Here is a 14,180-nt window from a genome sequence, read left to right on the forward strand (position 1 = left end):
CACATCATGTAATAGAGAGGTCACAGGCTAGAAAGATTTTAACCTTCCTGTGTCTGGACTGTAGCCTGCACATCTAACAGGACATGGACACTGTCCCTCCTGCACTTATGCCCCTTCTCTGCACACAAATCCATTACATCTTGTGACATGACCCATTCTCATTCAGCTGTCTCCCTCAGTATACCACTGTGCTTCCCTCCTGGCTCACAGCTCAGTAATAAAGAAACTAGAAAACTTTCAATCACTCCCGAACAGCAGATGTACACTTCCACAGACAGAATCAGTTTAGCTCAACATAAAGTTGAAACCAAATTCAAACACTCCTGATGGTCACAATTTTTAATCATAAAATGATGATCTGACCACCTGTCTATTCTGACATCAAAATGTGAAGGAATGTCACAAAATGTAGGAAATCCTTATTGTGGTATCAGTATTTTTTAGCAGGAGAAAAATACGGTTCCTGACTCCCTGACCATAAGGTACTTATGGTTAAGACAAGCTTAACTTAAGCCTAATAAATTCACTACAAGAACTTCTGCTTTAAGATCTTCACCAAAGTCAATAGGGACTGTAATCATGGGTCTAAGTGTTTTTGTCTCCAGTTATTGTCCAGCTACCTACCCAGTATGACTGTAGTTCATTCAAGTTCAGTTGTGGCTATACTGTAGTTGTATTTATTCTGTTTTCACATTGTTTTCACTTTTCACATCATCACATAAATACAGCCAGTGAGTGGCACTTGGAAGGCACTGACATGCAGAATGATGTCAATGAGCAAGTAGGACTTGCTCCTACTGTTACACTTTGGATACTCAGGAGCCTGCTATTTTTTATTCCAGTGCACAGAGTGCCCATTTGCTTAATAACATGCCAGCATTATTGGCTTACATGTTATATTTCTTGGTTCAATTCTACTAATTTCTTTGTTAGCAGTAGAAGTTTCACAAATAAATGAAGCACTTGCCTGTGCTTTAACCACCAGACTGTTCTCCCACACTGCGCTTAGGGAGGAACGAAAGCAGGAACTAGCCAAGCCACAGAAGGCTCAGTTTAACTTGCTACAGATCGATACATACTGCAGCTTTTTCTACCAAGCTGACTTCTCTACCACAAACGGATTAACTGCAGTGAAAAACAGCATTTCAACCCTCATCGCCCGTGGTAAGTGGGACAGGATACCTTTACCGATGGTCAAATTTCTGTAGGAATGGCTCTACTGATGGACCCTACTGTAGTGGCTGGATGAGTCTTGCCTTTTCTCAGCCCTCTGTGCTGGCGCAGTGGTTTCCTGAGGGAAGAAGGAGCTCTGAGTGTTTTCAGATGTACCTTTTCACCCATGATCATTTTATAGTCAACTCATTATTACCTTTATGAAGACTGTTGGGATTGTGAGTAGATCAGGCCATCAGATCAGAAGCTCAGAAGCTGGATCTAAAAGATTTATAGTTATGTTTGTCTGGAGCGGTACAATGTGAGTTTTTCCAATGGGGCAGGATTATGTTAAGTATGTCTGTGCTCCAGGATGTTAATGATCCTTCTTTCATTACTCTCCTGACATATGGTCTTGTACCTTAATGTATATAGTTTTTATTTTCCACATGTTCATTTTACCTGGCTTGTCTAGTCCCATTACATTAAATAATCAAGGGGAAACCATCTTGAATTGTGCTAAAACATGAAACAAATACAGCATAAGTAGATGATTGAAAAACGCCGGGGTCAAATAGCCACTGAAAGCTTTTGTAGCACAGATACTCCTAAAGAAATTTGGAGATATGGGTAAATGGCTTGGACTTTCCCTGTTCTCTAATCTATGCAGAAACATAGACTAAAGTGGCCACCGAATTCCAGCCAGGTTAGTGCACTGGTATTGTGGCTTAGGAATGGAACTTTCCAATTTAGTACTCCCACTAAAAAACCCACAAGGTTCTCCCCCTCCCCCACTCTGTCTGGAGGCACAAAAGGCATCACAGGTTGAGATAAGAACAATTTACTGGAAACAGCAATGAGATAAGAAAATGAACAATAGCAGCAACAATAATAATGACAAAAGTGTACACAAGAGAGTGATTCACATGCAAAAATGCTCACTGCAGCCTTTGACAATAAACAGCCCTGGAAGAATTTTTTCAGCTGGAAGGAACCCCTTCTTCCTGGAAGATACAGTCCTTTTGCTCACCCCAAGCAATGACATGGGGAAGTAGGGGGGGGGGGGTATAGAATAAACTCTGGTTTCTGGCCGTGCCTCCTCCTGGCTTCTGTGAAAAATGAGCCTTGTCCTGGCTGGAACCAGGGCAACAGGGGAAGTAACTGAGTTCCACGTCGCAGCTTGAGCTCCATTGCTGTAGGATTATTAAACTGGACCTTTTTTTCCTCTCTGTGTATCTTTACATGATACTTGCCTGGAAGTCACCTCCACACCTATCATCTCCTTGTGAAATTATCCTTGGTATAATCCTGAAAATGAATTATTTCACTTTAGGCCAAAAATACCCAGCAGAGAATCACAGAATCATTTGGGCTGGAAAAGATCTCTGCGACCATCAAGTCCAACCTTTGACTGTATTGTCCCCTAGACATACTCATGATACTGAGTGCTATGTCCAGGTGTTTCTTGAACGCTTCCAGGAATGGTGACTCCAGGAATGGCATGTTTTATGGCAAAGCTGGAAACTGAACACAAACTCCTTCAACCCAAGCCTTAGCCACCAACTATAAACCCTTGAGATGCTTAAGAGGAAACTTTTTGGTTGCTATGGCAACATGAGGTCTCAATTCACATTTCCTCATACAAAGCCCATCAGGAAAACCATACTACAAGTAAAAGGTACGTATCATGGCCCTTAATTTAATCAGAAGCTGTCAACAATTACCTATACTTTCAGAATTCTGAGCTCAGTCACTTGTAGAATCTGTTCTCATGTAATCTTTCCTTCTTTTTCTGGTGAATTTGGACATGATGGCAGTCATTCCCTAACAGGGATCATGCATAGACTTCAGGAACTGGCCCTCTGGAGCAGCAAAAGAGCTTGTCTTACAGACCAAGAAGAAGAGGGAAAGACACAGAGCCGAACCAAATAGGGTTTAAAAAGGCAATGGCAGGGGCGGACTCAATTTGTCTTTTCTTTATACAAACCCTTCTAAGGCATAATCTCCTTGCTGCATTTCCCTACTCTTCTTCCTCCTGTTTCTATATGCCCAGAGAGGTCACTAGGAAAGTCACAAGGAGGAGGCAGCCTGGCTTGGTGGCTAAGCCATTGGATAAGGAACTCTGGGCTCTATCCCAGCACAGCCATGAGCCTGATGCAAGACCTGGGCACCTCCTTTCAGTTCTCTGTCTCTTTTTCCCTCCCCTTTCCCCACACAGGCACATCTGGTTCCTTCATTTTGCTTGAAAACTCATCTAGACATAGGCTGCTCTTAATGAGGTTGGGCACAAGGCAGGGCAGTACAATTGCAGGCTTGGATGTGGGGTTTAGGTATGCCTGTAATACAAATGATAATGATCTAAAACCCATCTGTGCAAAGGTAATCTTTTGAAGGAAGGAGTTTCACTTCACAGATGTAGGATTGGGGATCCATAGTTGGGGAATGTAGGAGGTCCTGCCAATCTTTGAGAAATGAAGAAAGCTGAAGCAATGACTACTGCACAAATGAGGCATGAAAACCAATTCTCTCTTACGCTTGGAGACAGCATCCTTCCATTTCTTTCTTCCTTTTACCTTTTGCTATAAAAATAACAATTATGCTTTTTTTTGGGTTTTTTTTTTTTTTTTTATTTATTACCTCTTCTGCCCTACTGCCTTCTCTCTGTCTCTAGGGCATTGTCATCTTGCCTTATGCTTGTACTTTTCCTAACATTTACCTCTCTGTCTTTGAGGTCTGCTTTCTCTGATCCCTCTATTTAACCCTCTCCAACCCCATCATCTCCTCACATTGTGAGTTTGCATTAATTGGAGAGAAAGTAATAATAAGAGCCCACCCAGTACAGTTCTTTCCACAATGCCCAGAAGGATCTGTGTTTGAGGCATGTTTTGAAAATCATTGTAAATCAGGAAACAGCAAGGTGGAGTGAAAGGAAACTGGAAAGAACTCTCAGCTTACGAATGTATAATGCAAGAACACAGGCCCTCGCTCCAGTAAACTGGAGCCAACAGTTACTAGACCAAGTTCCTTGAGCAAAAAGTCATTATTATGACTAACTCATTCTGTATTTATAGAGAAGTAATGTTAGAAGACAAACAGTTCAAACAGTGCTCTTGCACTAGATGTTCTTGCTTTTTTTCTGTATGTGGTCTTTTATTCCAACATTATTTGTGATTATAAATCATTCCCAACCTGCTTTGGAATGATTTGCAAAAACTCTGTGCTGTTGAAAACACAGACAACTTACACATACAAAATATAAAGCACTCAGCAGCTCTCACTCAGCAGGGATAAAAAATATCATGTATTAAGAACCAAACCCACAGAAGACTTCAGAAGTAATTATCATTAAAACATTTCTCTGTCTGCTACCATAAAAAGCTACAGGTACTTTTGCAGCACACAGAGGACACTGGAATGGGCAGAACCATCACTGACAGGTGCTTTGGGAGGCACTTGATCCAGGAAAAGTTTTGTATTCACAAAGGACAAGATCTGGAGATGAAAGAATCTTGGCAAGATTGAGTGGTGACCAGGATAGGGAAGGATTGTGGACGTTTAACCGCTGCCTGGGACCATCCAGGCCAGAAAGGATGAGGCCAAAAACCTTGAAAGGGAGAAGAATAGATTATATTTCTTTTTTTTGCTGCATTGAAACATATCAGCCCTGTGAGGGGGAATGTTATGTGAACAACCAGGGGTGCACCTTCCCTTGAGAGCCAAGGAATGTGGGGCCTTGGCAGGCAGGCCAGGTGCCAGACTGAGAGAGAGAAACCTTCTTGCAGCCTCCCTACATTTTGTGGAGAGGTAGGAAAAAAAAAAAAAAAGGAAAAAAAAAAAAAGAGCTTGTTAAAACTCACACAACTCTCAGGTTAAATTTTTGTCCTGTGTCACTTTGGAAGTCTCTTGAACAACCTCAGTGCTCCAAAGCTGAGGCTGAAAATCTCCCAATCTCCCAGAAAATGCTCCTGTATTTAATAAGCTGTTTTGACTGAAATTCAAAATGAAAGTAAAGATTTCTGTTGTTCTAGGAATAGAAAATATGATGCTGATCTGTAACCCCACATCTGACCAGACAAAAATGTGTACCCTGTTAAAATCTGCAGATTACTCAGACACATCGGCACGAGAATAACTCTGGTTCCCCTGCAGTCAATAGAAGAAAATCTCATTGTCTCTAATGGAAATACCTCTGACTAATTTTATTTGGAAAGAAGGTGCTAGATGGTGGTGTCACTACGCCAACATAACAAACCTGTAAGTTACATAGTGGCTCAGTTACTGAGCAAAATTATTTCTAGTTCACTCTTTTCAACCATTCCACCACAAAATTAGCCCTTTGTATCCTAAGAACATGCTGAATATGGACAAGGAGGTAAGCACAGAACAACTGAAATACCATTAACATGAGTGATGCTTGTAATTGGCTTATGGATCCCATGATTCCTGTGGTTCCTATTTTCTTGAACGACCTGGGTAAAATTTTGGTTGCTCCTGATGACCCTGTCAAGGTTCCCTGGTGTCTTGCCTCCAAGGACTTCAAGCATGGCATTAATGTATCTCATCACCAAACTTTCTTTAAAATTAAATCCCAAATATTTGACAGTTAAAATGACAGAAGTGAACAGCCCTGACTGAAAAAAGTGTTAGTCCTCCCGTTTCTGCCAGCTTAGATAGGAATATATGTGCCCTTTGGAGGCTGGAAAGATCACTGTAAAAGTTTCCTAAATCTACCTGTTTTGATTGTTCTGGTTTGCATGGAGCAGACCAGACAGTACAATCCAGAGGTTTCATTTCCACTTTCATTTCAGCACTTCTTTTCTACTAACTACCCCATTTCCTGAATCATCTACAGCAAAGTGAGCAAAAGACTCCTGGAAGTCTACAAATCAGTAGATAAAATAACAGGTTGATCAATTTGCTAAGATGAAAAGGACTAGAGGCAATTTTTGAAGGACCAGACAGTAAAAATGCTTATTTTTACTGCAAACTCTTCAGTTATCCCAGGATTTAAAAACTCCTTTAAAAACCCCAGATTTTATGATTTTTATTTCCTTTTCTTTTTAATTTTCCAGTCAGTATTACTGTGAGTGCTGGTTAGAAAATATGTTTTTCCCACCTTGGAAAGGACAATGATTCAAACACAGAAAATGTGTCCCAAGGCAGCTGGATTTAACTCTAGGCTTTCAAAGCTGCTGTGAAGCTCTTGCGGTCTCCTCTCCTCTCCTTTGTTTGTAGGGAAACAAAGAAAGTGCATCATCTGCAACCAAATCCCGCCAGAAATTTTAGACAATAGTGCAGAAAAAGCCCAAAAGAGAAGACAGTTTTAGCTCTTTTGTTTTTCTGAAGCAGTTTTGAAGTAAATGCTGTTCCTTAGTCTAAAGAGAGGCAAAACTCTCTATTGAAAGGTCGTGGCTTCTCTGGTTTCTTGTCAAAGACCAGTTCACATACAGGCAAGAGATAAATGAAGTTTCCCCAGGCCCCACCTAACACTTCAAATGAAGGGCCACCTTCTCTCATGTACAGAATCATAAGCATAAAAGGCATGCTTTTGATGCACTGACAGACCACCTGCCATCAGGTGGTTGTTTATCTCATTAAAACATTACTTCTTTCATGAAAGTGGCTTTTCTGCTTAAATTGTAGGATTGAATCATATCTTAGTTTGCATTGAATAATGATGATATGAAACATACAGCTTGTATCCTTAAAAAAACCTGGCCTTCATAATACTGGGCTTGGCTGCTGCATTAACTGAAGAACAACTGCAGGATAATTGTCTCTGCAATGTCAGAGAGGCTTTAATATAAATGAAAATACAGAATAAAGATTTCTACTACTTACCAGCACACTGATTGTTTTCATCCAACTGGAAACCAAAGCGGCAGATCAGAGGTCTTGTGACAGTGGGGTAGTTGGGAACAGGGCCGGGTGCTGGGGGCGGTGGATAAACATTGGAATAAGGACTCAGATACGGTGATCGATACACTGGGTTGGTTCGGGGGACGCATAAATAGCCACCGTTCTGGTTGACACACACCATGTCTCCTCTGCAGGCCTCAGGAATAGTCCGACATTCATCAATATCTGGAAAGAAATTGTGAAAGTTTAAAGAATGATTGCTCCTTAATGGGACCTAGCAAAAAATAGTTAACATGTCTTTTTGCAAAGTATTGCAAAATAAATTATTCTCCATGAAAAAGACTTCCTTGTGGAGCCTCACTTTGAAGTTAGATTGTATTAAAACAGGAAACATCCCTGATATTCAACATATCCTGTGATCTACTCCTTTTATTTCACTATTAGAGGTTAGAGGGAGAGGACAAGGTCTACTTTGCTATTCCATAGAAGTTTGGTTTAAACACTGATTTACAAATGGCTGCAACATGCTACTGCCTGTTCCTGCTAGAGGGTCTGTCCAAACTCCAACATGCAGATCAAGATTTCAGAAACTGATGGTTTGGTCTGCCCAGCTGTGAAATTTGGATCCTGCTTTGGAAGTCTTAAGTTCCTTCACACAGAAAAATTTAGGGATGCTCAGATCTGGGGACACAGTTCAGGCCTCTTTCCTGCTTTGATTGAGGTTGTTGCTGAATTAAATTTGGAAAGATGCAACTGGTTTAGCTAAACTGAGCATTCCCCTGGTTCTTGGGCCACAGAAGCTGTAGGCTATGGCAGGGCAAACAGTCTGCTCCAGGTTTTTCCCTTTCTGTTTGGTGACTTTATTGCATGTAGAAGATGCTGCCCTGGAGACTGAATGCCATTGATAAAAAGATGCTACAGGGCAAAGTGCAGATTTCCTTACACTACCTCAACTCAGTTTACTTGGAGTTTAGTGCTGAGAATGGAAGACTTTATCTGAGCCTGCAGGTGAAGGCAGGCAACAAAGACAATAAATCCTGAGTTTGAAGGAGAAAGAGAAAAAGAGTGAACAGCCATCGTCCTTTGGCAGCTAGACTGAGCTCCTGTCAAAATGCATTGTTTGAGTAGCCCTGACAGTCTGTTAGTATCTCAACAATGTCAAAGATCAGTGCTATGTAAAGACACACACACACACACATTTATATGTACACATATTTTTTGTATATTCATGTATACAAACACACATATTTATCACACAGAAAGAACTTTTCAACTAAAACATAGTAAGAGCAGCATAATGTTAACTCAATAAATTCAGGATTTCTGAACCCAAACTTAAATGTATTGATTTAATTGAAGTCCTACCTAAGCATTGCCCAGAGGCACGGTCCAGGTCAAACCCATTAGTGCATTGCTGCTAAAATGAGAGAAAAAAAGACACTCAGTGACTGTGAAATGAGAGGTTTGCAGAGTCAAATGCTCATATGGATTATTATGATTAGTACAATAGTTGGGCATGATACAGTACATCAAAATAAAGTCCCTTCCCCAGAGGACAGCCAGCAGGGCATGAACCTGAGGCCTTAGCACGTGTTCTAGCCCCTTAGCTCAGGAGTGGCACCCTCAGGTGGTGGCAGTGTCAGGCTGTTCCTCTGTCCAGGGGTCATCAGTATGCAAAAGGTTATGAGTTGTTAGCACAGAATTACAGTCTTCTACTTTGGGGTCTTGTTTTTGCCAGAACAGGGGGTTCCTCTTGAAGGTACTTGCTACATCTCTCACAGGCTCTAAAGCCCCCCAGACAGCCCATTCAGCACACAACATGTTAGACATTGACTGATCTGGAGCCACAGTTGAAACACAGCAAGCTTAATAAAAATAAGGCTCTTCCTTTCCACCAAACTTTGTAATTTTTAGAGGATAAATCTTTAAACAACATGTTATAGTCATTCAAGGTTACTGGAAGCCTTGTCCCTTCCGATTCTCTGGGGCTTGTCATTATCAGGCCTGCAGCCTTGAGTCTCCAGTCCCTCCCCAGTGACCTCAGCATCTCTAAATAGGTGAAAGTCTTTGTGATGATGGTTTCAACGCCTGTTAAAACGTTTCCCTGCTCTTCCTAGTTTTTGACTGGGCCTCCAGCTATTTAGCAAGGGGCCTAGCAGTTGACACAAGCACAGGATCTCCAGTAAATAGGTTGTACTAGGAATGTAACAAGAGATATCAAGGAAACAGGAACCACTGAAGCAACCAGAGGGCAGAGGGATGGAGTGTATTCAAGATTCTTCCTTTCTTGTTGTTTCTTAATGATAAAGACACTTATTTTTGGACTTTATGGAGAAAATGAGTGGAAGAGTAAAGTACTTAATTGATGTCTGGGAAAGTAGTTAGTTGTAGATGGGAGACAAAGGTTTAGAGGGGTGATTCAGTGGAAGTGGGTCATTGCAGGAACTAGGGACAGGACATGAAGTGAAACACATGGCACTGTTTGGACTGCACCTGTCACTTGCACATATGAATAAACAAAACCACTGCTAGAAAAGTCAGACAAGTATGGAGGTATTCTGCCTTCATTTATTTTGGCAATCCAAGATGTTTTGGTATCATGTTGTGGAAAGCCAAGATATTCTAATGGGAGATTGTTTAATCACCCTCATGTTTTAAAAAATGTGTGTACTCTACCTTTCATTCTCCTTTTTGTGTACATACTAGGTTAGCTGGAAAAGCTGAAATAGTTTTTAACAACATTATTTTGTTTTGGTCAATAAATGATGATTCAGAAACACTGAAACTACTGTAGAACTGGTTTCAACAACTTTCTAGAACTTTATTCTAAGAATGATTCCAATATTGTCAAAATTACCAGTTTCAGTATCTTTAGAAAGAACTCACTGCTGTCATTTCAGCTTCAAGTTGTCTTTTCAAAGCAACTTCAAAAATCAATTTATGTTACAAGATGTTTTTATAAAAATTATAATGTAAACAATATTTTTTAAATTATAAAAACAAACCCTTAAAGACATCTCAAAAATTCTCCAGGGGCATGACAAGCATTTCCCATACAGTTCCAATATTCACAAAAATATCAATAAGCCTGCCCTGGGCAGGAAATTTTCAATGTAATGGAAGAAAAACAACTACATTTCAGAGACTTTTCGCAAAGGTATTTAGAAATGCAGCTCTGGACACCGAATATATCTGGACTATCACCTAGAAATCCAAACAACATATCTTTAAGAACAGTTTTTCCTCATTTAAAGTTTCTTGGAGCCCAAGCACACAAAGAACTAATGATTCTGCTCTTTCAAGACCTGGACTGCTTTATTTCCACCCATCCTCTTGAACAGAAATGGGTTTGGGCATAAGTGAAAAAGAAAACTGGGATAACAGTCATTCAGGATCACAGTCCAAAATTAAACAATCTTAAGACATGATCCTGCTACACACAGAAAATGTGTATTTATATGAATGAATTTTCCAAATATGGATGTTTCTCACAATAGAACTGAGCGGTATCTGGTCTCATGGGATAGTTTTTCTTATTTTCTGTTCCAGAAGTGTTCAGTTTAGAGGCAGAATCAGATTTTCAGTGAGGTCCAGGTTTCTACAGCGATATTGTGCTGAGCTGGCAAGGGTGAGTCAATAAGCTCAATCCATGTTGAACTCCAGAATCCTGCTGGCTCCAAGTTCTCCCCTCTAAACCCTTAGACCACACAACTTCCTTTTCATGTAAACCCCAGACCACAGAGCTTCCTATCCACCTGCTATCCAGTTAAAAATCATGCCATATAGCACTTCAGTACAAACCAGTACATACACCTCTGCATGCACCTCTCACCTGTGCTTTTCCAGGGCTTGAAAGGCAGACAGCCAGTGTGAAAGCAGTCAGTATCCTGTAATGTGCATAGAAAATGGGCTGAAAACCTTCTGATATCCAGGCTTATTACACAGAATTAAATACACATGGACAAATTAATTTCTAGTGACACTTCAGTGTATTCCACAGTTTTGCTAACATGAATTTGGCCTCTGGAGAAGGAGTAATATAATAAATGTGGGCCAGATTCAGGACTCAGAGCCACTGACCCTGATGGTGCTGTGGTTTTATGCAACTGGGACTGAAACCAGACTATACATGTCTATAGACTAATCCAATTTTTATGACACGCCATGCAGCAGCTGTTAAATGAACAAATGTGCAATATTCAATAAAGCGGTTTTGCCCCTCTCTGACACCTTTCTTTGCAAAAATTAAAGCTTCTCTTGCACACTGTGCACATTTTACAGATGGGTAAACCAGAGCAAAGCCCTGCCCAAGCTCACAGTGTGAAGCGTTGGCAGGGTTGCAGACGTGTCACGCAGGAGGTCCTGAATCCAAGCCAGTTGCTCCAACCGCTAAACCACATTTCATCCCCAGGAGGCTCTATCTGAGATGAATCCATTTTCTTGGGGCCAGATTCTGCCCCTTTGCTCAGTCTTGAAGGAGACACACTGTGCCAGGTCACCAGCTACTAGAAGCAGTTATCTTCAATGGAGCATCCCCCAGGTATATCATCTTCATATCTAGTGGGCCCTACACTGGGTCTCTCTCTGCTGCAGCTGGAAGAAGAGGATCCCTTGCTAAAAGAGCCCTACACCTATTTTTGGAGCTCCTTATCTGGAGCATAAAAATTATGGTCAAGTAACCTCCTACCTCCAAATATTTACTAACAGATAGAAAACTATGAAAGCACAGCCAGAAACTACTTCTTTTTCTAGGTCCTGTGGATTTCAGTGTTGTACTGCTGATTTATATAAAACTTCCCAGTACCATTAGACCCACACCTTGCTTATCTTGGATTGTAATTCTAAAACTGGCAATTGGATACAATATATTCCCACAAAACCAGCACAGGAAGCAGGGGATATTTTAGGTAGCCTTAGTTCTGCTACCCATGTGAGCTGCCAACTTTCTCTCTTAGAGCTGTCCCTGATTTCCAGAGTCCAAACTGAGCTGCCGAGCAAGACCTTCAAATGCATGAGACAAAACCACATTGACTGACACACTACAACAAATTTGTTTTAAATTAGGAGATGGGGACAAGCTCTGAAAAGTAAACATAAACCCTAAAATGATTGTTCATAGTGCTGTGGAGACAGATTGTACTTGTTGGCAACTTTTGAGTGACAAGGAAAGGCAAATTCTGCACAGAGTTTTCTTTAGTATCAATGTAAAGCATTCAAACTACAATTTTATCCATTTAGGCTTGCACTTAATTTATCGATTCCTCAAATCCTTTTGAAGAGATTTTAAAGTGTGCACTTCTATAAAGACTGCATACTCACTTTGCATATAGCAAAAACAGCACTGGGAGGGAATACAACAGGTTATAGCAGAAGACTGACATATGCAGCAACTGGACTATGCCGCAGATTGCTGCAGGACAGTGCACAACAACAAAATCCCCCTTAAAAGTCAGACAAAACTCAAACATTTTTAGACAGTCTTTAGTTTGCTTTGTTACAAGATGATATATTCTTTCCTCTTGATGGGGGTAGTGGGGGGGGGGGGGGGTGACCTTATTGCCTCATATGTGTTCTGTCTGCACCCATGATCTCAATTTGCTCGTTACTTTAGATCTAAAATCCCTTCCAGAATTATTAACAGACATGCAGCACAACCTATCAACACTATATGCAGCTGGTCACAGTAGCTTGCCCAGGAAGCAAAATATTTTAAACTAGTAATTAACTTCTGCAACAGTAACTAATTACTTCAATCAATCACTGTAGCCAGTGGGATCGTTGCTGCGGCAGTTCAGCACTCCCACAGATGTGCAGAGTATGAGTACAGATCAAGAAGGAACTCGTCAGAGACAGCACAGCTTTAATAACAGGCAGATCATCTTTCCCCACCTCTGACCATTGAGATCCCGTCTCTTTGCAAATGGCTTTTGCAAGTGGATTGGCATAACATGTCCCTGCCACAGCTATTTTCCAAGTAGGTTTCCCGTCAGTAAGTAAAGAAGTTTCATGCATACCACTTACCTTCTTAATCCTTGCATGTCCAAAGCCGTTGGGGAAAGGTGGAAAAAACCCAGAGTCTGTGCTGATGAATAACTACAAAGTTTTCCAAACATTACCCTCTGCTAGCACTTCAGTTCCTCTGTCATTTATAGTCCAAAGAATTAAATGGCAAGTAATGGAGAAGATCGGGAGCCGTCTGTACCTCCTCAGACACTGGAGAGAATACAGAGAAAGCACCTGGTTTTGCTTAGTTCTCTTCTGTAATTCAGCATTAAACCAATTGGAGGAGGAATGTTAAAAATGAACACTTCATTTTCTAAGTATGTTAAACAATGCAAATGGGGGCCTCAGCCTGGGACAGCTGGTTTAGATTACAAAGCTCACCAACTGGCTAGACTCCTCACAACAACCTCGAGGAGCCTGCCAGGATAAAACACTAACAGCTTGAAGGAAAGCCTCTCCCGCTGCAAACTTCACAGTTAAATGTGCCTCAGAGCAGAAAGCACCGTTATTGGACAGAAACCCTTATCAAGGGACTGGAGAAGGGAAGGGATTGTTTTCCTTGCTCTGAGAACAAAAAAACAGGCTTTTTTGGAGGCCCTCTAGCTGATGTACTGGACAATGAATATGCAACATTCGCTGCTGTGTGCCAATGGCACACTGATGAAAGGTCTGACCCTCTGGGAGGTGAGTAACTCGAATTCATGATGATCACAGCTACAGGAACTATATTGCTTGGGGATTATTTGAAAACAGGAATAAACAAATTAAACATTCAAAGGAAAACAAATGGCTTGTCTGCAAACACTGGCCCTTTTTAAACTGACCCCATGCTTAAGGGAGCAGTTTATGATATGAAATATTTCTTCAGGGAAAGCATAACTTGCAGATCTCCAGTTATGACTGAAAAGGAAGGAAATAAAGTACTTTTTCAGGTGTTTTGCAACTTTGCCACAGGCAGAGCTTTTGTAGGTCAGGCAGAAAATTTATGGGATTTGAAAGGTAAGCAATCAGATGCAGCAAGGATTATAGTGGATACAAAGATGAACACTAAAATTAAACAACAAACATGGACATTAAACAACTACATTGAATTTCTGTTGAGTGCCCCATTTGAGAAAGCCCTTTATTTCTAAGGAACCTGAAATTATGACCATAAATCTCTGTGT

General features: G+C 40.9%; 1 protein-coding gene across 3 annotated transcripts in view; it reads right to left on the bottom strand.

Moving 5' to 3' along the window:
- FBLN5 (fibulin 5) overlaps positions 1-14,180 on the bottom strand; it is a 48,704-nt gene that overhangs the window by 31,959 nt on the left and 2,565 nt on the right. The window contains exons 1-5 of one of the 3 annotated variants that reach the window (XM_066188680.1): positions 13,396-13,416; positions 13,033-13,224; positions 10,844-10,898; positions 8,377-8,428; positions 6,994-7,236 (exon numbers count right to left, since the gene is read on the bottom strand). In XM_066188680.1, the coding sequence (XP_066044777.1) occupies positions 6,994-7,236; positions 8,377-8,428; positions 10,844-10,898; positions 13,033-13,124 (442 nt within the window). In that variant the 5' untranslated portion in view covers positions 13,125-13,224; positions 13,396-13,416. Of the gene's footprint in view, positions 1-6,993; positions 7,237-8,376; positions 8,429-10,843; positions 10,899-13,032; positions 13,472-14,180 lie in introns of those variants that run through there. The other 2 variants (XM_066188679.1, XM_066188681.1) reach the window with 2 other exon arrangements.

This window comes from Chamaea fasciata, unplaced genomic scaffold, assembly GCF_029207755.1.
Source record: "Chamaea fasciata isolate MVZ Bird 193981 ecotype frontalis unplaced genomic scaffold, bChaFas1.0.hap1 SCAF_7, whole genome shotgun sequence".
NCBI classification, from domain to species: Eukaryota; Metazoa; Chordata; class Aves; order Passeriformes; family Sylviidae; genus Chamaea; species Chamaea fasciata.